This window comes from Felis catus, chromosome D1 (assembly GCF_018350175.1).
Source record: "Felis catus isolate Fca126 chromosome D1, F.catus_Fca126_mat1.0, whole genome shotgun sequence".
Classification (NCBI taxonomy): Eukaryota; Metazoa; Chordata; class Mammalia; order Carnivora; family Felidae; genus Felis; species Felis catus.
Window position 1 is genome coordinate 57,771,723 of NC_058377.1, and position 27,152 is coordinate 57,798,874.

The 27,152-nt window shown below is 37.5% G+C and overlaps 1 protein-coding gene across 2 annotated transcripts in view; it reads right to left on the reverse strand.

Moving 5' to 3' along the window:
- Positions 1-27,152, reverse strand: part of PPME1 (protein phosphatase methylesterase 1) — an 88,087-nt gene that overhangs the window by 33,850 nt on the left and 27,085 nt on the right. For both annotated transcript variants that reach the window (XM_003992731.6, XM_006936942.4), the window contains 2 exons: positions 18,435-18,528; positions 17,797-17,889 (listed from right to left, as the gene is read on the reverse strand). In XM_003992731.6, coding sequence (XP_003992780.1) covers positions 17,797-17,889; positions 18,435-18,528 — 187 coding nt within the window. The remainder of the gene's footprint in view (positions 1-17,796; positions 17,890-18,434; positions 18,529-27,152) is intronic.

A 27,152-nucleotide genomic window follows, 5' to 3' on the forward strand; every position in this document is an offset into this window, starting at 1 on the left:
ATACCTATCAGAATTCAAGAATCTCAAGATAATCAAAGGAAGACTTTCCTTTTTTTTTTCTCATTTGAGTATAGTTGGTGTATAATGATACATTAGTTTTAGGTATATAACATAGTGATTTGACAAGTTTATACATTAACTTATGCTCACCAAATACAAGCACTATTACAGTATCACTGACTGTATGCTGTGCCTTTTATTTCTGTTACTTATTCATTCCATAGCTGGAAGCCTATATCTCCCCCTTCCCTATACCTATTTAGTCCATCCCTCGACCGCTTCCCCTCTCAAACCATCAGTTTGTTCTCTGTATTTATAGCTCTGACTCTGCTTTGTTTCTTCTTTGTTTTTAGATTCCACATACAAGTGAAATCATATGGCATTTGTCTTAGCATAATACCCTCTAGGTTTATCCATGTTGTTGTAAATGTCACAATCTCATTCTTTTTAATGGCTGTGTAATATTCCATTCTGTGTATATACATCTTCTTTAACCATTTGTCTAGCAACGGACACTGAGGTTGCTTCTATATGTTGGCTATTGTAAATAATGCTGCAATAAACACAAGGGTGCATATATCTTTTCAAATTAGTGTTGGGTAGTCCACTACCCAGTAGTGGAATTATTGGATCATATGGTATTCTTTTTTTTTTTTTTTTGAGAGAGTGAGAGAACACGAGCAGGGAGAGGGGCAGAGGGAAACGGGGGGGGGGGGGGGCGGTGGGGGAGAGAGGGAATCTTAAGCAGGCTCCACACTCAGTGCAAAGCCCAACATGGGACTCGATACCATGACACTGAGATCATGACCTGAGCCAAATTGGAAATACAAAACTTTCCAATTTTAAGTAAAACTAAAAAACTGACGATTCTCTTTGTTTTTGTACATACTTTGGTTCTATCCCAACTTTTTTTAAAATTTTCTTTTTTTTAATTTACATCCAAGTTAGTTAGCATATAGTGTAACAATGATTTCAGGAGTAGATTCCTTAATGCCCCTTACCCATTTAGCCCATCGCGTCTCCCACAACCCCTCCAGTAACCCTCTGTTTGTTCTCCATATTTAGGAGTTTCTTCTGTTTTGCCCCCCTCCCTGTTTTTATATTATTTTTGCTTCCCTTCCCTTACGTTCATCTGTTGTGTGTCTTAAAGTCCTCACATGAGTGAAGTCATATGATATTTGTCTTTCTCTGACTAATTTCGCTTAGCATAAAACCCTCTAGTTGCATCCACATAGTTGCAAATGGCAAGATTTCATTCTTTTTGATTGCTGAGTAATACTCCACACATCTTCTTTATCCATTCCTCTATCAATGGACATTTGGGCTCTTTCCATACTTTGGCTATTGTTGATAGTGCTGCTATAAACATTGGGGTGCATGTGTCCCTTCGAAACAGCACACCTGTATCCCTTGGATAAATACCTAGTAGTGCAACTGCTGAGTCGTAGGCTAGTTCTATTTTCAATTTTTTGAGGAACTCCACACTGTTTTCCAGAGTGGCTGCACCAGTTTGCATTCCCACCAGCAGTGTAAAAGAGATCCTCCTTGTCTGCATCCTCACCAATATCTGTTGTTGCCTGAGTTGTTAATGTTAGCCATTCTGACAGGTGTGAGGTGGTATCTCATTGTGGTTTTGATTTGTATTTCCCTGATGCTGAGGGATGCTGAGCATTTTTTCATGTGTCGGTTGGCCATCTAGATGTCTTCTTCAGAGAAGTGTCTATTCATGTCTTTTGCCCATTTCTTTTTTTTTAAATTTTTTTTTTAACGTTTATTTATTTTGGAGACAGAGAGAGACAGAGCATGAATGGGGGAGGGTCACAGAGAGAGAGGGAGACACAGAATCTGAAACAGGCTCCAGGCTCTGAGCTGTCAGCACAGAGCCCGACGCAGGACTTGAACTCACGAACCATGAGATCATGACCTGAGCCGAAGTCGGACGCTTAACCGACTGAGCCACCCAGGCGCCCCCCATTTCTTGACTGGATTATTTGTTTTTTGGGTGTTAAGTTTGGTAAATTCTTTATAAATTTTTGATACTCGCCCTTTATCTGATATGTCATTTGCAAATATCTTCTCCCATTCTGTCGGTTGCCTTTTAGTTTTGCTGATTGTTTCCTTCCTGTGCAGAAGCTTTTTATCTTGATGAGGTCTCAATAGTTCATTTTTGCTTTTGTTTCCCTTGCCTCCAGAGACATGTTGAGTAAGAAGTTGCTGCGGCCAATATCAAAGAGGTTTTTTTTTTAATATATTAAATATAATTTATTGTCAAATTGGTTTCCAAACACCACACAGTGCTCATCCCAACAGGTGCCCTCCTCAATGTCCATCACCCACTTTCCCCTCTCCCCCACCTCCCATCAACCCTCAGTTTGTTCTCAGTATTTAAGAGTCTCTTATGGTTTGCCTCCCTCCCTCTCTGTAACCTTTTTTCCCCCCTTCCCCTCCCCCATGGTCTTTTGTTAAGTTTCTCAGGATCCACATAGGAGTGAAAACATATGGTATCTGTCTTTCTCTGTATGACTTATTTCACTTATCATAATACTCTCCAGTTCCATCCATGTTGCTACAAATGGCCAGATTTCATTCTTTCTCATTGCCAAGTAGTATTCCATTGTATATATAAACCACATCTTCTTTATCCATTTGTCAGTTGATGGACATTTAGGCTCTTTCCATAATTTGGCTATTGTTGAAAGTGCTGCTATAAACACTGGGGTACAAGTGCCCCTAATGCATCAGCACTCCTGTATTCCTTGGGTAAATTCCTAGCAGTGCTATTGCTGGGTCATAGGGTAGATCTATTTTTAATTTTTTGAGGAACCTCCACACTGTTTTCCAGAGCGGCTACACCAGTTTGCATTCCCACCAACAGTGCAAGAGGGTTTCCGTTTCTCCACATCCTCTCCAGCATCTATAGTCTCCTGATTTGTTCATTTTGGCCACTCTGACTGGTGTGAGGTGATACCTGAGTGTGGTTTTGATTTGTATTTCCCTGATAAGGAACGACGCTGAACATCTTTTCATGTGCCTGTTGGCCATCCGGATGTCTTCTTTAGAGAAGTGTCTATTCATGTTTTCTGCCCATTTCTTCACTGGGTTATTTGTTTTTCGGGTGTGGAGTTTGGTGAGCTCTTTATAGATTTTGGATACTAGCCCTTTGTCCGATATGTCATTTGCGAATATCTTTTCCCATTCCGTTGGTTGCCTTTTAGTTTTGTTGGTTGTTTCCTTTGCTGTGCAGAAGCTTTTTATCTTCATAAGGTCCCAGTAATTCACTTTTGCTTTTAATTCCCTTGCCTTTGGGGATGTGTCGAGTAAGAGATTGCTACGGCTGAGGTCAGAGAGGTCTTTTCCTGCTTTCTCCTCTAAGGTTTTGATGGTTTCCTGTCTCACATTTAGGTCCTTTATCCATTTTGAGTTTATTTTTGTGAATGGTGTGAGAAAGTGGTCTAGTTTCAACCTTCTGCATGTTGCTGTCCAGTTTTCCCAGCACCATTTGTTAAAGAGGCTGTCTTTTTTCCATTGGATGTTCTTTCCTGCTTTGTCAAAGATGAGTTGGCCATACGTTTGTGGGTCTAGTTCTGGGGTTTCTATTCTATTCCATTGGTCTATGTGTCTGTTTTTGTGCCACCACTTGTTTCTTTATGCTTTTGTTGCTTGTACTTTTAGTGTTATACCCAAAAAATCATTGCCAAGACCAATGTCTAGGGGTTTTTTTTTCTTATATATTCTTTTAGTAGTTTTACAGGTTCAGGTCTCACATTTAAATCTTGAATTCATTTCAAGTTAATTTTTGTGAGTGATGTGAGACAGAGGTCCAATTTCATTTTGTATGTGGTTATCCAGTTTTACCAATACTATTTACTGAAAAGATTACCCTTTCTCCATGGAGTCTTCTTGGCTTCCTTGTCAAATATTAGTTAACTGTATATGCATGGCTTTATTCCTGAGGTCTTCATTCTGTCCCACTGGCCTAAGTGTCTATTTTTATGCCAGTGCCATACTGTTTTGATTACTATAGCTTTTTAATAAAATTTAAAATCAGGAATTGTGATGGCTTCTTCTCAGGATTGTTTTGGCTATTCAATACTTTTGTTGTCCCACTCCAATTTTAGGACTTTTTCTTTTTCCATGGAAAATGTCATTGAAATTTTGACACGTATTGCATTGAATCTGTAGATGGCTTTGGGTAATATGGACATTTTAACAATATTAATTCTTCTGATCCATGAATATGGGGTACCTTTCCATTTATTTGTCTTCTTCAATTTCTTTCATCAATGTCTTATAATTTTCAGTGCACGGATATTTCACCACCTTGGTTAAATTTATTCCCAAGTGTTTTATTTATTTGCTATTATAGGTGGGACCATTTTATTTAGTTCTTTTTCAGATAGTTCACTGTTAGTATATTAAATCACATTTTAAAAATCAGCCAGAGGGGCACCTGGCTAGCTTAGTCATAGAAACGTGCAACTCTTGATTTCAGGGTTGTGAGTTCAAGCCATACATTGGGTGTAGAGATTATTTAAGTAAATAAAATTTTTAATAATCACCTAGAGGGGGGTCTGGGTGGCTCAGTCGATTAAGCGTCCAACTTTGGCTCATGTCATGATCTTATGGTTCATGAGTTCAAGTCCTATATCAGGCTCTGTGCTAACAGCTCATAGCCTGGAGCCTGCTTCAGATTCTGTCTCCGTCTTTCTCTGCTCCTCCCACACTCGTGCACTCGCTCTCAAATATAAATAGACATTTAAAATAAAAAAAAAAATCACCTAGAAAATGAATTCTGTTTCTACTTCCATTACTCTAATGAATGAAAAATGGATAGGGGTGTCTGGGTGGCTCAGTCGGTTAAGCATCCAACACATGGTTTCAGCTCAGGTTTCATGAGTTAGTGGGTTCAAGCCCCACATCAGGCTCTGTGCTGACACTGCGGAGTCTGCTTGGGATTCTCGTTCTCCCTCTCTTTCTGCCTCTCCCCAACTCATGCTGTCTCTCAAATAAACTTAAAAAAATTTTTTAGAAAAGAAAAATGAGTAACTTTAAAAGAGAATAATGGACTGAAATTCTACTATACTTTGCTATTTGTTCTTGAAAACTAATTTACTAGAGTTATTTAACACATTATGGTGGCAGTAAAGTCTTCAATGCCAAAAACAAATCTGTATTTTGGAAATAAAATTAAGTGGCAAAGATTGTGTCAAGTTTGCTTTACTGCTCTATATTAAAAAAAAAAAGATAACAACAAAATATGCATTTGAAGGAAGTAACTGTCAATTCCAATTTTAACTTAAAAGCAATAATTTATAATCTTATGTGCCTGTCAGAAAACACTGACAATGTTATAAAATTGATTTTTCCATTCACTTATTTAACAAATCTTTCTACAGCTTATAAAAATCTGGCACCAATTGCATAATGGGGTTGCAGTATGAAAAAGACAGGCAATGTTCCTGTTCTCATGACATGTATATCCTAGTGTGGCAAATTAAGAATAGGAAACAATAAAAGAACAAAGTAAATTCAACACGTTTCATAAGTAATGAAAAAGTGTCAGAGCACATCCATAATAGTCATTCCAGATCTTGTCTCAAATGGTACAACTTTCCCACTTTTGGAATGTTTCAATGAAATGCAGCTATTTAAGAATTAGACTTATCTGACCACTCTTCTTTTCTTTTTTATTTTAGTGTAGTTGATTTATTTTTTTCAACGTTTTTTTTTATTTTTTTTTTATTTTTGGGACAGAGAGAGACAGAGCATGAATGGGGGAGGGGCAGAGAGAGGGAGACACAGAATCGGAAACAGGTTCCAGGCTCCGAGCCATCAGCCCAGAGCCTGACGCGGGGCTCAAACTCCCAGACCGCGAGATTGTGACCTGGCTGAAGTCCGACGCTTAACCGACTGCGCCACCCAGGCGCCCCGAGTGTAGTTGATTTATAATGTCACATCAGATTCAGGTATACACCTTAGTGATTTGACAGTTTTATATATTATGCTATGTTCATAAGTATAGCCACCATCTGTCCCATTACAACAATATCATTGACTGCTGACCTTATGCTATGCTTTTTATTCCCATGACCTACTCATCCCATAACTGGAGACCTGTATCTCCCTCTCCCCTTCACCCATTTTGCCCAGTGTCCCCCTTTCCCTCTGGTAACCAACAGTTTATTCTTGGTACTTATAGTTCTGATTCTGCTTTTTATTTATTCATTTTTTGGCCTCCATTTGTGAGTGGTATCATATGGTATTTACCTTTCTCAGTCTGACTTAATTCACTTAGCATAACACCTTCAAGGTCCATCCATGTTGCCTGAAATGGCAGATCGCATCCTTTCTTATGGTTGTGTAATATTCCTTTGTATACCACATTTTCCTTATCCATTCATCTACTGATGGACTCTTAGGTTGCTTCCATGTCTTGGCTACTGTAAATAATACTGCAATAAACATAAGGGGTGCATGTATCTTTTTGAACCAGTGTTTTTGTTTTCCCTAGGTAAATACTTAATAGTGGAATTCTTGGATCATATGTTATTTTTGTTTTTAATTTTTTGAGGAACCTCAATACTGCTTTCCACAGTAGCTATACCAATTTACATTCTCACCAACAGTGCCTGAGGGTTTCCTTTTCTCCACATCCTAACATTCCTTGTTTCTTGTCTTCTTGATTTTAGTGACTGCACCAGGTGTGAGGTGATACCCCATAGTGGTTTAGATTTGCATCTTCCTGATCATTGGTGATGTTCAGTATCTTTTCATGTGTCTATTGGCCATCTGTATGTCTTCATTAGAAAAATGTCTATTCAGGTCTTCTGCCCATTTTTTAATTGGACTGTTTTTTGGTCAAGTTATAGGAATTCTTTATATATTTTTGGATATTAAACCTTTATTAGATATATCATTTGCAAATATCTTCTATTCAGTAGGAGACAACCATCCTTTTGTTTTGTTGATGGTTTCCTTTGCTTTCCAAAAGTTTTTTTTATTTTGATGTAGTTCTAATAGTTTATTTTTGCTTTTGTTTCCCTTGACGTAGGAGACTTACCTAAAAAATGTTCAGGGACACCTGGGTGGTTCAGTTGGTTAAGCATCTGACTCCTGATTTCAGATCAGGTCATGATCTCACAGTCATGAGATTGTGCCCTGCATTGGGCTCTGAGCTGAGCATGGAGCCTGCTTAGGATTCTCTTTCTCCCTCTGCCCCTCCCCACCTCAAAAATATGTTGTTATGACTGAGGTCAGAGAAATTACTGCCTGTGTTCTCTTCTAGGATTTTTTATGGTTTCGGGTCTCACATTTAGGTCTTTAACCCATTTTGAGATTATTTTTATGTATGGTGCCAGAAAATAGTCCAGTTTTCCCAGCACCATTTATGAAAAGACTCTTTCCCCTACTGTATATTCTTTCCCACTTTATCATAAGATTGACCGTATATATGACATTTACATATATATATGAGGTTTATTTGTGGGGTCTCTATCTTGTTCCATTGATCTATGTGTCTATTTTTTTTTGAGAGAGAGAGAGAGAAAGTGGGGAGGGGTAGAGGGGGAGAGAGAATCCCAAGCAGGCTCCATGCCAGTGCAGAGCCCAACATAGGGCTCAATCTCACAACCATAAGATCATGACCTGAACCAGCATCAGGAGTCCAGCGCTTAACCAACTGAGCCACCCAGGCGCCACTCTATGTGTCAGTTTTTGTGCCAGTATCATACTGTTTTGACTACTACAGCTTTGTAGCACATCTTGAAATCTGTAATTGTGGTACCTTTCTCAGGATTTCTTTGGCTATTTGGTGTCTTCTGGAGACCCATACAAGTTTTAGTATTATTGTTCTAGTTTTGTGAAAAATGCTGCTGGTATTTTGATAGTGACTGCACTGAATCTGTAGATTGCTTTGGGTAATAAGGATATTTTGACAATATTAATTGTTCCAATCTATAAGCAGGGAGTATCTTTCCATTTGTTTGTGTTTTCTTCAATTTCTCTCACTAGTGTTTTATATTTTTCAGAGTACAGGACTTTCACCTCTTTGGTTAAGTTTAAGTATTTTATTCTTTTTGGTATTAACTGTAAATAGTATTTTTAAAGTCTCTTTTTGTAACTTCAATGTTAGTGAATAGAAATGCTACCAATTTCTGGGTATTTTGTATCTTGCGACTTTACTGAATTCATTTATTACTTCTAGTAGTTTTTAGTGGAATTTTTAGAGTTTTCTATATATATAGCATGTCATCTGTAAACAGTGACAATTTAACTTCTTTATGAATATGGATGCCTCTTATTTTTCTTGCATGATTGCTGTGGCTAGGGCTTCTACTATGTTGAATAAAAATGGTTAGAGTGGAATCTTTGTCTTGTTCCTGACCTTTGAGAAAGCTTTCAGTTTTTCATTACTGAATATGATGTTAGCTGTGGGTTTTCCATATATGGTCTTTATTTTGTTGAGGTATGTTCCCTCTAACCCCATTTTGTTGAGTTTTTATCATGAATAGATGTTAGTCTTGTTAAATGCTTTCTCTGCATCTATTAAGATGGTCATGATTTTTATTCTTCGTTTTGTTGATGTGGTATATGATGTTGACTGATTTGTGAATACTAAACCATCCCTGCATCCCAGGGATAAGTCCCACCTGATTGTGCTGAATGATCCTTTTAATTTATTACTGTATGCTGTAAGCTTGTATTTTTTTAAGGACTTTTGCATCTATGTTCATCACGGCTATTGGTCCACAGGCTTTTTTTTTTTGTAGTGTCTTTGTCTGATTTTTGTATCAGGACAATGCTGGCCTTGTAGAATATATTTGGAAGCTTTCCTTCCTCTTCTATTTTTTGGAATTCTTTGAGGAGAATGGGTATTAACTCTTCTTTGAATGTCTGGTGGACTTCACTTGTGAATCCAATTGGTCCTGGACTTTTATTTTCTGGTAGTTTTTAGATTACTGATTCAATTTCATTTCTTCTTCTTTTTTTTTTTTTTTAAGTTTATTTATTTATTGAGAGAAAGCAAGAGTGTGCTCAAGCAGGAGAGAGGCAGAGAGAGAGGGAGAGAGAATCCCAAGCAGGCCCCCTGCTGTCAACACTGAGCATGAGGCAGGGGTTCAAACCCATGAACTGTGAGATCATGACCTGAGCCAAAATTAGAGTCAGACACTCAACCAACTGAGCCACCCAGGTGTCCCTCAATTTCATTTCTTGTAATTGGTCTATTCAGGTTTTCTATTTCTTCCTGGTCCAGTTTTTGAAGACTGTATGTTTCTAGAAATTTATCCATTTCTTCTAGGTTGTCCAGTTTGTTGGCATATGATTTTTCATAGTATTTTCTTATAGTCCTTTGTATTTCTGTGGTATCAGTTGTTACTTCTCTGATTGCTGATTTTACCTATTTGGGTCCTATTTTTTCTTGATGAGTCTGGTTAAGAGTCTGTCAATTTTTGTTATCTTTTCAAAGTACCAGCTCTTGGTTTGACTGATTTTTTTTTCTATTCTTTTAGTCTCTAGGTCTTTTATTTCTGCTTTGATCTTTATTATTTTCTTTCTTCTACTCACCTTGGGCTTTGCTCTTTTTTCTAGTTCCTTCAGGTGAGGATTAGATTGTTTGAGCTTTTTTCTTGTTTCTTGAGATAGGCCTGTATTGCTATATACTTCTCTCTTAGAACTACTTTTGCTGGGGCATCTGGGTGGCTCAGTCAGTTAAGCATCTGACTTTGGCTCAGTCATGATGTCATGGTTTGTGGATTTGACTGTGCTGACAGCTCAGAGCCTGGAGCCTGCTTCGGATTCTGTATCTCCCTCTCTCTCTGCCCTTCCCCAAGTCATATTCTGTCTCTCTCTCTCTCAAAAATAAACATTGGGGCACTTGGGTGGCTCAGTCAGTTGGGCGTCCGACTTCAGCTCAGGTCATGATCTCACGGTCTGTGGGTTTTATGGCTTTTACTTCTTGTGGTTAACTTTAAAAAGCCCTGCCCCAACATCATATACGTTCTTAAGGTTTGTTTTTTTTTTTTTAATTTGGTAGTGAAATCCATTTGGATTGTTATTTTTATGGTATATTAACTTGTGTTTTATACATGGGTTTATTTCTTGATTCTTTCTGCCGATACCACACTATTGATAGTTTTAGAGTATGTTTTCAAATCTGAGAGGGCAAGTCCCTTCACACTTTTTCAAAATTATCTTGGTCATTATTGGGCATTTATTTTTCTGTGTGTATTTTAGAGTTTGTTGATAAAGTCTCATGAAAAACCCAAGTGAGATTTTAACAAGTTTGTCAGAACATACAGGAACATGATTCTGTGAAGTTTAATGTTTTCTCAATAAATATCTTATGCTATTTTTTTTTTTAAGTAAGGCTTATTCCCAGATTTTATAGTTTTGTTGCTTTCATGAATAGGATCATTTTTCCTGTGATATTTCCCAACTTAGAAAAGGCAGATTTTAAGATACTGACCTTGTAAACTAAGGCTTAACTAGTTTTTCAGTTGATTTTCCTTGATATTCTAGAAAGACAATAATATTTGTAAGTAATGACAATTCTCATTCTTTTCAAGTCTCTAAAACTCATTTTTCTTCCTAGTTTTATTATTTAGCCAGAACCTCCAGTATAATGTTGGAAAAATTACCCCTACCTTGTCCCTGACTTTAAAGGAAAGTGTCTAATATTTCACCACTAAGTATATTTATATAATTTTTTGGTATATAAATTCAATAAAGTTAAGGAAGTTATTCACTTATGGATAAAGAAGATGTGGTATATATACACAATGGAGTATTATTTAGCAATCAAAAAGAATGAAATCTTGCCATGTGCAACTACACGGATGCAACTAGAGGGTATCATGCTAAGCGAAATTAGTCAGAGAAAGACAATTATCATATGACTTCACTCATATGAGGACTTTAAGATGCAAAACAGATGAACATAAGGGAAGGGAAGCAAAAATAATATAAAAACAGGGAAGGGGACAAAACATAAGAGACTCTTAAATATGGAGAACAAACAGAGGGTTACTGGAGGGGTTGTGGGAGGGGGTTGGGCTAAATGGGTAAGGGGCATTAAGGAATCTACTCCTGAAATCATTGTTGCACTATATGCTAACTTGGATGTAAATTTAAAAAAATAAATTAAATTAAAAAACAAAAAAAGAAGTTATTCACTTATTCCCAGGTGCCAGAAATTTGCAACCTAAGTGGGTATTTGATCAAGTCCTGTTTTGGGTATCAAGTTAAGTAAGAGATTAATTACACTGATAGATGTTCATTTTTTTTTTTTTAATGTTTATTTATTTTGAAAGAGCAAGAGGAAGACAGAATGAGTGGGAGGGGCAAAGAGAGGGAGAGGGAGAGGGAGAGGGAGAGGGAGAGGGAGAGGGAGAGGGAGAGGGAGAGGGAGAGGGAGAGGGAGAGGGAGAAGGAGAGGGAGAGGGAGAGGGAGAGGGAGAGAGAGGGAGAGAGAGGGAGAGAGAGGGAGAGAGAGGGAGAGAGAGGGAGAGAGGGGGAGAGAGGGGGAGAGAGGGGGAGAGAGGGGGAGGGGGGGAGGGGGGGAGAGGGGGAGAGGGGGAGGGGGGGAGAGAGGGAGAGAGAGAGAGAGAGAGAGAGAGAGAGAGAGAGAGAGAGAGAATATCCCAAGCAGGCTCCACAGTCAGCACAGAGCCTGACATGGGGCTCAATCTCACGAACTGACCATGACCTGAGCTGAAATCAAGAGTTGGACACTTAACTGACTGAGTCACCCAAGCACCCTTATACTGATAGATTTTCTAATCTATTTATTATTTTACTATACTACTGGATTCAATCTGCTGTTATTTAGGATTTTGCATCTATTTGATAATTGAAATTGAAACTGGCTCATAGTTTTCCTGCATTTTTGTGGCCTAGTTTTAGTATTAGACTGATACTACATTCATAAATAAATTGGCCTGCTTAAAACAGTACCAGTCTAAGTAGTGTTTTTACATGGTGAAAAAAATTAATTGAACTTTCTCCTTTTGGGGAGAAATTAACATTTCACAAGATAGCAAATATTTAGAATTGTGTAATACAAGAATAGTCTTTTAACTAGTCTGCCTGCCTCCATTTGTGTCTCTGGCCCAATCCATTAGCTATAGTAGTATCTTGACTAACACCCTTCAATAACTTATTGCCTACAACTGTGACACTCAATTAGAAGTAGGTAGAGGTTGGGGCGCCTGGGTGGCGCAGTCGGTTAAGCGTCCGACTTCAGCCAGGTCACGATCTCGCGGTCTGTGAGTTCGAGCCCCGCGTCAGGCTCTGGGCTGATGGCTCAGAGCCTGGAGCCTGTTTCCGATTCTGTGTCTCCCTCTCTCTCTGCCCCTCCCCCGTTCATGCTCTGTCTCTCTCTGTCCCAAAAATAAATAAACGTTGAAAAAAAAATTTTTTTTTAAAAAAGAAGTAGGTAGAGGTATATCAAAATACTCAACTTCCCAGAACTTCCCAGTCTGGATATGTTTGTGATTATTTCAAACTAAACATACTTTACATACCCCTTGCCAATTATGACATCCTAAGATATACTTAATGTGGATATGGATGGGGGAAGTGTTTAAAAACAGGTCTCTACTATTACCCTGAACTAAAGGATAAGGTGTACTTCCTGATACAAAAGGTCCTCCCATAATTTTTCCCCTGTGATCTCTAGGCACCTCTTTCCCTGCTCACTATCCTCATACTCTGTACTCAAGCTACTGACAATTTCCAAAACACACTTCATTGTTACAGTTTTCACTGCTTTTACATTTCTCTCTCCTTGGAATGCTTTCTTTATAATCCAACTTCTATTCAGTCTTCAAAATCTAGTTCAGATGTCTTCTCTCTTATGAAACTTTCCTTATAGTCCCCTCAATCATCACCAGAGTTAATAATTTCCTCCTCTGGTACTTTTGTATCTTGTACAGAGATGCTGTAAATTTGTCTAAAACTGAGTGCTTGAGTCAAACACTTTAACAAGAGGCTCACTCACATCTTTTATTTATTCTCACAATTTCCCTATTGACTTAGGTGTTATTATACACATTTACAGACTGAGAAACAAAAGCCTGACAGATTAAGTTGTTTTGAAATTCAAACCCCAATCTGTTTGAGATGAAAGCTTCTTAATTTTTTTGCTGTGTTATTTGTTTACACGTGCCATCTTCATTTTTCCTATCTTCCCCATTAGACTTAAAACATCATATGAACAAGAGGATAGGATGTGTTTAATTCTCTACTGTATCCATACCACCTAACATTATGCCTGGTACAAAGTAGGGATTTAACAAGTTATTTCCTGATTGGTTGATCTTATTAAAGAGTGAACTCTCATATTTTTCTTTTTTTTAAAGTTTGAGAGAGAAAAAGAGCATGTGTGCATACACGAGTGAGGGAGGGGCACAGAGAGAGAGAGAGAGAGAAAGAGAGAGAGAGAGAGAGAGAGAGAGAGAGAGAGACTGAGAGAATCCCAAGTAGGCTCCACACTGTGAGCATGGAGCCTGATGTGGGACTCAATGTCATGAACTGTGAGATCATGACCTGAGCTGAAATAAAGAGTTGGACCCTCTAAACCACACACACCACTGACCCTGGCTTTCACCAAGTTAACCCTTACTTATTTTGTTTTTCTTATGAAGCTTATATGCACAAAAGAGCAGCATTAGAACATTTCTTATTGGGGCAGCTAGGTGGCTCGGTTGGTTAAACATGCAACTTCAGCTCAGGTCATGATCTCACAACTTGTGGGTTCAAGCCCTGTGTTGGGCTCTGTGCTGCCAGCTCACAGCCTGAGCCTGAGCCTGATTTAGATTCCCTTTCTCTCTGCTCCTCCCCCACTCATGCTCTGTCTCTCAAAAAATAAATAAACATTAAAAAAAATTAGAATGTATTTGTTTTCTAGTGCCTTTGCCAACACTGAGAATTAGTTTTGGATAATATTAATTTGATATTAAAAGCAAATGATACCTCCTATGTTAATCATATCTGATTACTAGTGAGGATGAACTTTCTCCTGTTTGTTCTCCATGAATTGTTTCTTCATGTCCTTTGGTGTCGCATATCCTGTGTTTGGGATTCTAACCATGTTATATAACTTCCTTATGTATCAGCCATATGTAAACGGCTTACTAACATTTGACAAAATCTTTAGGATAATTACATCTTTTCTTCCTTCTCAAACAGGATACAATGTACAAAATTTAACCTTTTCTTAATTGCTCAAGACTGATGTTAACTTACTCAAGGAATAACTATTGAGCAACAACTCCCAACACAGGCCCTGTATGCTGTCATATTAAGAGTGAATGAGGCACAGTTCTGTCAAGGATCTCATGATCTAGCATCCCAAATATCAATCACAGTTGTTCCTTGTCTTCTTTTGGTTGTTAATACACTCATCCTCCTCCTATGTTAGTGCCTTTTTGTTTCTATTTTACTACCTTATTTTACCAATTATCATCTGGGTGGATGTCTGAGGGAAATTCTGCTTCTCATGATTATAAGGTACTTGGGCCTGTTCCTGCTGTTTGACATGGCTGCCTACTGGATCATGTTCTAGTGTTTACGAAAATATGACCTCTGGAGTCAAGTCAGTTGCCAGAGCACTAATGTTTACATAGCCATTCTTATTTTTAAAGCACTGTCACATATAAACTCATTTAGCAGGCTGGTATACTGTCAAGAATAACAACAAAAAAGGGCAGGTAAATTTAGCCAGTAAAAGCCCAAGCCATTAAGTTGAGTAGTAGAGAATTTCCTTGATTATATAAGTAAACCAGGTAAACAACTGGGGCATAATGACCTATCTATGAAAAACTTTCAGAAAGTTTTGGAATGCTAATAGATGTTTTTAGAAAAAAGGAATTGAGGGGTGCCTGGGTGGCTCAGTCGGTTAAATGTCCAAACTCTTGATTTCAGTTCAGGTCATGATCTCACAGTTCATGAGATCAAGACCCATGTTGATCTGTACTGACAGCACAGAACCTGCTTGGGATTCTTTCCCTTTGCCCATCCTTCACTTGCTGCTCTGTCCCTTGTCTCTCTCGAAAGAAATAAATAAACATTAAAAAAAGAAGAAAAAAGGAACTGAGTGATAGAATACATTTAGAAGACAGTTGAAATGAAATAGATTAACTTAGAAGAACATGCCTAAGGCTTTAGTAATGTACTGATATATAGTGAATTTCTGAGAGATAAGAGAACATCGTATGTAATATTTCTTAAACTCATTTAATCGCAAAAACCCTATTTCATTAATATCTCATGGGATTTGTAATCTGTAGAATACACTTTGGTAAAAGAAGAACTAGAGTATCCTCTACAATAACAAGTATAATAACGTCAGCAGCTATTTATCAATCCCCTCCTCTATGCCAGGCACTTTCCACATTACTTGTTTCTACCTATGAGATAAAAATATTTATTATTGATATATGTCAACAAATCACTTATTAGAATATTTATACATGACTTTAAAATTTACAGTTTTCATATTCCATTATTTTACATAATTTTCAAGAAAACCTTGAAATGTAAGACTATTTGGAGAATAAAAGTTTACATGGCTTGCTCAATGGTTTAAGTAGCTTCTTCAAGGATATATTACCAATACTGGCAAAACTGGGACTAGAAATCACATCTTCCAATTCCTACTTCATTTTTCCTTCCCTTAGTGTCAAAAGCAATAGCTGTTTTATAGGGAATCTCTTCTAGCCCTATGCAGATCCCTCATCTCTAAGGACTCTGAACACTCAACTAGGTAACATTAGCTCTGATTTTATATTAGAGTCCTAGGGACTCTTGATATTAGCAGATCAAAAGTTCAAAGAATATAGTGAGACTACTATTGGCTTACATAGGTAATTCTCATCAAAATTTTATAAAATCTTGTGACCGACTATCTACTCTCCTTGGAATAAAGCTTTTCCTATCCAAACATTACTTTTTGCCAAATTTCTTACGAGGTAGAGCCTGGAGTCACTATCCCTAGCAAGTTTCAACTCCGTTGTATGAATGTGACACACCAATTAAGAGGGAGTTTCTTTCCCCTCTGCAGTCACACATTTCTTTCCTTCCATGTCTTGGTGTTAGCTGCCCAGTGACAGTGTACTAGTTTAGAGCAGAGCCAGCCAAGTCATAGTAGATGAACAATTTCTGGTGGCTCTGACCACCAGAAGTACAGGGCAACCAGAGTACATTTACAACTACAGCTGCTACATTAGGAACAGGCGTGTGATGCTGTTACTTGTTCGTTCAAGAAACATTCCTTGAGCATACAATTATGTGCCAGGCATAAATAAGCCACGATCTAAACCTCCAAAAAAGCTATCTAGTTGAAGAATGTAAATGATCAAAGCAATGCTATTAAGGACTTGAAATGTGGGTAGTCCAAACTGAGATGTGTTATAAGTGCCTAAAATACACACTGATTTTCAAAGACAGTATAAAAAAATGAAGTGAAATATCTCAATAGTAATTTTTATATTGATTACCTGTTGAAATAATACTTTGGGTACAGTGAGTTAAATATATATTATTAAAAATAACTTTACCTCCTTCTTTTTAGCTATTTTATGCCCCTACTAGATTTTAAATTACATATGTGGCAAAAAAGATTACATCTATGGCTTGCATTGTATTTCTATTAGACAACACAGGTGTAGGGAGATGAAAGAGCCTGGCAGTTACGGGCAAATCAAACAGCTATGTCCTAACGTAGGAGAAAGGAAGTAGCAAATAAGATAGGAATCAGATCATTTAGTAATTTAGTAACAGATGAGTAAGTGCCTATGTTTTGAGAACTATTCCCAATAATCCTGCTGCCAGGAACAAAATGATATGTTCAGGGCCCTCCTAAACTGCATAGCCATCTAGATCCGTTATCTAGTACATCATTCCCACTTGCTCCCATTTTCTGTCCTTCAGACTCCCAGGTGGTAAGTAAAGAAATATGTACATCTGCTTGATATACACAAGAAAAGACGACAATTTCATTTTAGATGGAACGTTGGTAGTATTCTCCTCAGCAGTATCTCTCCTTGCACAGAGTTAAGCATATCAGAAAGATCTAGAACTGGTAGCATTCACACAGATATACATCCTCTACTCTGGACCAGGGTTTACTTCCCAATAGCTCACAAGTACCATTAAAATATAAAGCATTATTATAAAAAAGAAGGAAGGGGCACCTGGGCCACTTAGTTGGCCATAATTCTTGATTTCAGATCGGGTCATGATCTCACAGTTCATGACAGGAATTCTGTCTCCCTCTCTCTCTGCCCATCCCCTGCTCGCTCTCTCAAAATAAACAAATAAACATAAAAAATTTTTTTTTAATAAAAATAAAAAAGGAAAATCTTCCAAATATTTATGGAACATCTCTATGTGTAAAGTACTACACTACACTCAATGAAGGAGACAAAGGATAGACATTATATCTATCTAAAGTACCTGAGTAGATTATTTCTGCTTATCTATTACTTAAGTTATTTAGATACAGACCCCTACATATGATCAGGGACAAATTCCATCTCCCTTATCCTAATGCAATATATACACAACATTTTATAAAATATTTGAAGAATTCACGCACTAAGCTCATCCCAGTTAAGAACTTTAAACAGGTGATCTTGGGCCTACCATAACAAATATTTTAAATCAACTCACATCCCTAACCTTCTTATATCAAGCTATATGAGTGAGCACAGAATAAAGAGTTAGGTAAGTCAAATTCATCCAGAAGTAAACAATCGTTGTGATAACATCAACTATTACTATCAACTACTTACTTACCGTGAACACAGCCCAGGATAGGGCAGAATGGCCTCCTCCATGCAGAAGGAGTAGGACAGGACCCTCTGAACCACTCTTGTAAACTCGAAAAGTGTATGAATAGTTAAAGATAACATATCTAAGCATTTCCTCACTGAAGTTTTTGATTATTTTATCATAATACTGACTAGAAAACTCAGGCAGTACAACGCTCTATGCAAAGCTACAGACTTACAAACTTAGAGACACCTAAATACAAGTTTCTGAAACACCAAACCTGTTTTTAAAGGATGGAGCCTGTATGACCACTTTTTCAATGAGCAAACAAAAAAAAGATTCCCTTTGCCCTAATGAGGACATAGTCCCTGGTTTCTAGATGCCAAATTGATTCAACTCACTTGATTCATGAAACCTTCCCCTGGGCCCTTAAGAGATACACCAGTTTTAGGAATTTAATTCTTCTTTCCCCACGCATTAGACAATTTTATCCATGTAAGACGTTGGCACAGACTTACAGGTTAAATTTCATGCTATACAAAGAACAGGTAGGGAACAAAAATGAAATACACAGCAGGGAGAAAGAACATTTTAGAAATTCACATGTCTTCTTAGACAACATTATAAACTTGTTAAAGAATAAGTCATTTTGTAAAGGATATATCCTTGCCAGTTTCATTCTCTACTTCTACATCTTCCATGGACTCAAAGTACTGACTCCAAGAAACAGGGGAAAAGTCTCGCTTTCTTCCAGGGCTAAGGAAAAAAAAAGAGAGAGAGAGTTCAAGTATAGTTATGCATGAAAAGATAAAATCTTGATCAACAAATGCTAAATGTAAATCTGAAATGAAAACTGCAGGCAGGGTATTTTCTTTTTTTTTTTTTTAATTTTCTTTTTTATTTTTTAAAATTTACATCCAAAGTAGTTAGTATATAGTGAAGCAATGATTTCAAGAGTAGATTCCTTAACGCCCCTTACCCATTTAGCCCATCCCCCCCCCCACAATATCTCCAGGAACCGTCAGTTTGTTCCCCGTATTTAAGTCTCATATGTTTTGTCCCCCTCCCTGTTTTTATATTATTTTTGTTTCCCTTCCCTTCTGTTCATCTGTTTTGTCTCTTAAAGTCCTCATATGAGTGAAGTCATATGATTTTTGTCTTTCTCTGACTAATTTCACTTAGCATAATACCCTCCAGTTCCATCCACATAGTTGCAAATGGCAAGATTTCATTCTTTTTGATTGCCGAGTAATACTCCATTGAGTATATATACCACATCCTCTTTATCCATTCATCCACAATGGACATTTGGGCTCTTTCCATACTTTGGCTGTTGTTGATAGTGCTGCTATAAACATGGGCGTACATGTGTCCCTTCGAAACAGCACACCTGTATCCCTTGGATAAATGTCTAGTAGTGCAATTGCTGGGTCGTAGGGTAGTTCTATTTTTAGTTTTTTGAGGAACCTCCATACTGTTTTCCAGAGTGGCTGCACCAGCTTGCATTGCCACAATGCAAAAGAGATCCTCGCCGACATCTATTGTTGCCTGACTTTTTAATGTTAGCCATTCTGACAGGTGTAAGGTGGTATCTCATTGTGGTTTTGATTTGTATTTCCCTGATGCTGAGGGATGTTGAGCATTTTTTCATATGTCGGTTGGCCATCTGGATGTCTTCCTTGGAGAAGTGTCTATTCATATCTTTTGCCCATTTCTCACTAGATTATTTGTTTTTTGGGTGTTGAGTTTGATAAGTTCTTTGTAGATTTTGGATACTAACTCTATATCTGATAATGTCATTTGCAAATATCTTCTCCCATTCTGTCGGTTGCCTTTTAGTTTTGCAGATCATCTCCTTCACTGTGCAGAAGCTTTTTATTTTGATGAGGTCCCAGTAGTTCATTTATTGCTTTTGTTTCCCTTGCCTCCAGAGATGTGCTAAGTACGAAGTTGCTGCAGCCAAGATCAAAGAGGTCTTTGCCTGCTTTCTCCTTGAGGATTTTGATGGCTTCCTTTAGATTTAGGTCTAAATCTAGATTAGGTCTTAGATTTAGGTCTTTCATCTCTTTTGAGTTTATTTTTGTGTAAGAAAGTGGTCTGGGTTCATTCTTCTGCATGTCACTGTCCAGTTTTCCCAGCACCACTTGCTGAAAAGACTGTCTTTATTCCATTGGATATTCTTTCCTGCTTTGTCAAAGATTAGTTGCCCATACGTTTGTGAGTCCATTTCTGGGTTCTCTATTCTATTCCATTGATCTGAGTGTCTGTTCTTGTGCCAGTACCATACTGTCTTCATGATTATAGCTTTGTAGTATAGCTTGAAGTCTGGGATTGCGATGCCTCCTGCTTTGGTTTTCTTTTTCAAGATTGCTTTGGCTATTTGGGGTCTTTTGTGGTTCCATACAAATTTTACAATTCTTTGTTCTAGCTCTGTGAAGAATGCCGGTGTTACTTTGATAGGGATTGCATTGAATATGTAGATTGCTTTGGGTAGTATCAACATTTTAACAATATTTGTTCTTCCTATCCAGGAGCATGGAATCTCTTTCCATTTCTTTGTGTCTTCTTCAATTTCTTCCATAAGCTTTCTATAGTTTTCAGTGTACAGATTTTTCACCTCTTTGGTTAGATTTATTCCTAGGTATTTTATGGTTTTTGGTGCAACCGTAAACGGGATCGATTCCTTGATTTCTCTTTCTGTTGTTGCTTCATTGTTGGTATATAGGAATGCAACTGATTTCTGTGCATTGATTTTATATCCTGCAAATTTGCTGAATTCATGAATCAATTCTAGCAGGTTTTTGGTGTAATCTTTTGGATTTTCCATATAGAGTACCATGTCTTCTGCAAAGAGTGAAAGTTTGACTTCCTCCTGGCCGATTTGGATGCCTTTTATTTCTTTGTGTTGTCTTATTGCAGAGGCTAAGACTTCTAATGCTATATTGAATAACAGTGGTGAGAGTGGACATCCCTGTCTTGTTCCTGACCTTAGGTGGAAAGCTCTCAGTTTTTCCCCATTGAGGATGATATTAGCATTGGGTCGTTCATATATGGCTTTTATGATCTCGAGGTATGCTCCTTCTATCCCTACTTTCTTGAGGGTTTTTATCAAGAAAGGATGCTGTATTTTGTCAAATGCTTTCCCTACATCTATTGAGAGGATCATATGGTTCTTGTCCTTTCTTTTATTGATGTGATGAATCACGTTAATTGTTTTGAGGATATTGAACCAGCCCTGCATCCCAGGTATAAATCCCGAGGGGTATTTTGTCTTAAAGAATGAGGAGTTTTCATACAGAAACCATCACATTAAAAGTGTGTCTTAAAAAGTTCAAATATAGATTTAAGAGTAAAAATGTTAGGATTTTAGAAAGTTCATTAGCATATTTTAATCACAGATATAATCTGTGTACATATGTCAGACCTGCTAATTCTCTTTCCTTGCTCTTTAAAAAAATTTTTTTTAATGTTATTTATTTTTGAGAGAGGGAGAGACAGAATGCAAGCAGGGGACAGACAGAGAGGAAGACACAGAATCCAAGGCAGGCTCCAGGCTCCAAGCTGTCAGCACAGAGCTTGACGTGGGACTCAAACCCCTGAACTGTGAGATCATGACCTGAGCCAAAGTCAGATGCTTAACCAACCGAGGTACCCAGGCGCCCCTCCCCTTGTTCTTAATTATAGGCTCATGCCTATCCTCTCAAGTCACTCTAATATCATTCCTGCTATAATAATTTTTAAAAATTTTTATTTATTTTGAGATTGGGGAGGGGGGGAGGAACAGAGATAGATGGGGAGAGAGAGAGTTCCAAGCAGGCTCTGCACTGTCAGCACAGAGCCCAATGTGCGGCTCAAACTCACGAACCCATGAGATCACAACCTGAGCTGAAATCAAAAGTCAGACATTTAACCAACTAAGCCACCCAGGCACACTCCTGCTATAATCATTTTTGATCACCATTCCTTGTTTATACCTTTAATCCCTCATATTATTTCATGTTGTTTTCATCATCTCCCAACTAATCAGTACACAACCTTCATAAAAGACAAACTGGCAATACCTTGAACTTCTAGGAATTTATCCAAAGATATGGCATATCTATTAATGTAGCATTGTTTTCAATAGAGAAAAATCAGTAACAATTTAAGTATCCATCAACAGGTGATAGATTAAAATAAATTGTGGTACACAGAAATAATATAGTTATAAAATGATGGAAGGAATTATATACTGATAACATTCTTTGTATATGGATGAGATACACTGTTAAGTATACAAACATGATGTGTTTTACCATTTGGGTAAAAATGGGAAGTATGTGCATATATAATACCTCTGGAAGAATACTGATATAATACGGATATATTCTGGGAGGGGAACTATATCTGGAAGATGAGAGGGACAATTTTCAATGTATACCCCTTTTAATTTTTGAACCAGAAATTATTTTTAAAAATAAAATTATTTTAAAATAAAACAAAAATAACCAATAAATATCTATTTACAACCTGTATCTTCAACCTTGGATGAGACACAAGAAAGGAACCTTGAGTCTTATCCTATTTCCACACCTATTCTTCTCAGTAATGGAGGGAATTCAGAATTCTATCAGCAACAAAACATTACCTCCTGCCAAGTATTTTCCTGTATATGACATGGGGGCAAATGCAGAACAAAGTATACTACAAAACCCCTTTTAAAGACTTAAATTAGTACAAAAGCACTCTAGGTTGACTTTAATACTGTAATTACAATGGAGAAACTGCACAGTTAGGTATTCTTTCAACAGTCAAACATTTATTGAACATCTACACTCTTCTGGCATTGAACAGGTAGTAGAGTTCTTGATCTATGTAATAACATTTACCAAAGGAACCTTTTTTTTTTTTTTTTAAGAAAGGCAGACTGCCACGTGCAGCGCCTTACTTGGATGTGTCTGGAGTCTTGAAAGCTTGACTACCCGACATTCTCCTACAAATGGACCTTGAAAGCTTGTTTACAGGTTTTAGCAGGGGGGCGTGGCTACTTGTATACCCTTGACTGAAGAACGATCCTCCTCTATCGGGGAAGGTCATCCTCTTCAGCCAAGTGCGCAGCTTCTGGAAGGATGCACATGAAGCGGTGAGGGAGGAAGGGGACACCTGCCTAGCCAGCCAGATCAGCTGAATTAATCCTGGTGATCAATGGGGTGACAGATGTCACAGTGATATCACCCTCACATCCAGAAAAGGAACTTTTAAAAATACTGATGCTTGGGTTTCACTTCTAGAAACTGATTCAAATGGCTTGACGTGTGGCCTAGGCACTAATTTCTTTTTAATTTTAGAGAGTGGGAGAGAGAGAGCGCACACGGGGTAAGGGCAGTGGAAGAAGGAGAGAGAATCCCAAGTAGGCGCCACGCTCAGTGTAGAGCCTGAGGTGGGGCTCAATCTCTCGATCCTGGGATCATGACCTGAGCTGAAATCAAGAGTTGGGACACTCAACCGACTGAGCTAGCCAGGCGTCCCTGCACTGACAATTTTTAACGATCCCCAAGTTGAGAGAGTTGAGATGCCCAAGTTGCAAGAGTTGAAGAATAAAAAGGTAGAGTAAATGATCTGGAATGAGAGAAGAGTTCAAATTCCTCACAGTTCCTACCATTTTCCAATAATTCCCTGCAAATCTCTAACAATTACAGTATGTATTTGGGGAAATTCAAATTACCTAAATTCTTTCTGCATTGGCTTATAGTGACTGAATAAAATAACATATCTTTCAAAAGAATCTAATACATCTGGGATTTAGTAGTTGCTCAGAAAATGGGTAAAATCCTAACTTCTGATAGAAAAACTGCCTCTGTAGAAGTAATTTCCAATTTCAGCATTGACTTATTTTTTCTGGTTTGCTAGTTGTACTTGAATTCCTACTGGAAAACTAAAAGTAGAACTCTTAATTCTACTGACTCACCCATCACTCACAAATCCACCTACATATATACTAATTTGAGTATAACAACCACACATGGTATGTCAAACATGTTATAATTGATTTTAAGGATCTATGCATGAATTTTTGATGTCTGGACTCAGGGCATCATCACAGTAATAGTATCTAACATTTAGTGTGCCACAACAGTGAGTCACTCTGCCAAGTAATTTATAGGCATGATTCCATTTAATCCTCACAAAACTTCAAGTTATTTTTATCCCCATTTCACAGATGACAGATTTAGAGATATAAAGTCACTTGACCAAGGTTATACAACTAACTACTAAATGGCAGTGACAAGATTCAAATCCAGTTCCATCACTCTTAAAAGTCTCTCCTCTTTACCCCAATGCTATATTAATTCTCAGATCCTTTCTTTTCTCTCTCACTCTTTCATTTATGCTTCTGAAAAGTAATAAGGCTTTAGAGTACGTTATCAGAAGTTTCTTTTTCAGGGTCTTTGCCAAAGGCCACAGAAACTTTCCAAGTTGGCCAGGCACCAGAGAAGATTACCCGTTAAGGAGAAATTACTTTGTATAAATAGAAATTATTCCTAGGAGGACACCTTCCACTTCTAATTCCCTTCATTAAAAAAAATAATAAAGTTCTAAGGACTACCCAATTTATACCAACATATGAGTAATTCCCATCTGGTTAAAGAGCCAATAATCTATACCTCCAAAGGTTGTTCCTACTCCCACAGAGACTTTCCTGGCATACTCTTTTGAACATTTGAACACATAATTGTTTATATACTCTACGAGTTCAGGTAATTTTGCAACCAATGTTAGACATGAAGTAGACAGCAAGATCTCACATCAATCTTTATATTCTAGTCAGAAAGAATACTCTATTTTAATGATGTAGTTTTGGTTTATAAAAATAGTTTGTGGCACAAAAACAGACACCCAGATCAATAGAACAGAATAGAGAACCCAGAAATGGACCCACAAACATATGGCCAACTAATCTTTGACAAGGCAGGAAAGAATATCCAAAGCAGGAAAGAATAAAGACAGTCTCTTCAGCAAATGGTGCTGGGAAAACTGGACAGCAATATGCAGAAAAATGAACCACTCTGGAAAACAGTATGGAGGTTCCTCAAAAAATTAAAAATAGAACTACCCTATGACCCAGCAATTGCACTACTATTTATCCAAGGGATACAGGTGTGCTGTTTCGAAGGGACACATGCACGCCCATGTTTATAGCAGCACTATCAACAATAGCCAAAGTATGGAAAGAGCCCAAATGTCCATTGATGGATGAATGGATACAGAAGATGTGGTATACATATACAATGGAGTATTACTTGGCAATCAAAAAGAATGAAATCTTGCCATTTGCAACTATGTGGATGGAACTAGAGGGTATTATGCTAAGTGAAATCAGTCAGAGAAAGACAAATATCATATGACTTCACTCACATAGAACTTTAAGATATAAAACAGATGAACAGAAGGGAAGGGAAGCAAAAATAATACAAAAACAGGGAGGGGGACAAAACAGAAGAGACTCTTAAATACAAAGAACAAATGAAGGGTTGCTGGAGGGGTTGAGGGAGGGAGGGATGGGCTAAATGGGTAAGGGGCATTAAATAATCTACTCCTGAAATCATTGTTGCACTATGTTAACTAACTTGGATGTAAACTAAAAAATAAATGAATAAATAGTTTGCTTTTTATGCTTTTAAGCCTACCTATTTTATAGTCATTACAGCCTGTATAGGCTCTTTTTAGCTATAATTTTTAAAATAAATTAATTACTTTCTTTCCCCAAGAAGTCATAATGGAAGAATTTTGAAGTAATGAAAGTAACTTAAAAAAGCATAACGAGGTTAATTTATACTTTAAAAATGAGGTTTTATTCACCAAAACCTAGTATATGTATTATGCCGGAACTGAGGTAGCGTGATGGGCGATACTGGGATAATTATAAAACTAGTGACACAATCCCTCTGCTGTCAAGAAACTAATGTTAACTACATAAATATCTAACATAAGGTAGAGTTAAATGCCCTAAGAGATATAGCTAAAGGAGGGAATAAAGATTACTTTAAAAAAAAAAAAAAGATTACTTTTAGCTTAGGAAATAAAAAGAGGTTTCAAAGAAAAAGTAACATTTAAGCTATTAAGCTATTAAGTCATTGAAGGACAGACAGAATTTGGACTGATGGAAATAGAGAAGGGTATGGAAGACAACTCCAGCAGAGAGAAGGGCACCAATAAGAACCCAGTATGGTGTCTGCCTGTCATAGTGAGCACTGATAAAAGACAAAATAAAATAGTTAACTGCGACAAGGTGGAAATAAGTAAAACAGTTTTGAAAAACTAAAAGAAACTGATACAACTAAAAGCAGATCATGGAAAAATAATGACATTAGATGCAATATAGTGGGGAATTCATTTCTTTTTCTGTTATTTGTGTGTTGGGGTTGGTCCCAAAAGCCTGATAGAGTTTCAGTGGTTCAGATTAAAGTATTTTAGAAAGATCAATGTGGTGAAAGGTACAAGATGAATTTGATTCCGGAAAAAAAAAAAAACGTTGCTGCAATAATCTGGTTAGAAGATGGGAGTCTAGACTGGCAATGGAATTAAAAAGGAGGGAAACATAGAAAGACTTTTCAAAAAGGCGATCAACAAATCTCAGGAATGTTCAAGACATGGAAAATGACTGATAGTAGAACCCAAGTCAATTCTGAAGTTTTGAACTAACAGAGATGAATTATTAAGTCCAACAATTGGTAAATAAAAATCTACACTGGGAGGTAAATGTCCACAGAATTTTTTTATGTCAGAATAAAGTTTATTTCAAACCAACATAATAAATGTATAATTTCCTTCCAAGTCTTGTTAACGGAGGAAAGAGTTTGGCAGACACGGAACAAAATGGTACAGTGGGAGACACAAAGGAAATACAATTCCTGCCTAAATCATGTGAATCAAATGTGCTTTTAGATCCTTTGCTATTGTCACAGACTCCATTCAGAAGCTTTATAAACCCTCATTCCAGAAACCAGTGCACATACATATATTCTGCACACAACTGCACTGGCTTCAAGAAGCTCATGTATGAATCCTAAATAATATCTCTGGGCCTATACTTTGACCATAGCAACCTATTTCTGGCAGAAAGACAAAAAATTTAAAAAGGAAGAAAATTATGAGGAAATACCACATTCTTTTTTCTTTTTTACATGTTTATTTCTTCTTAAGAGAGAGACAGAGCGTGAGGGGAGAAGAGCAGAGAGAGAGGGAGACACAAAGCAAAGCAGGTTCCAGGCTCTGAGCTGTCAGCACAGAGCCTGACATGGGACTAGAACTCATGGACCATGAGATGACCTGCGCCAAAGTTGAATGCTTAACTGACTGAGCCAGCCACCCAGGTGCCCTGAAGTGATACTACATTCTTA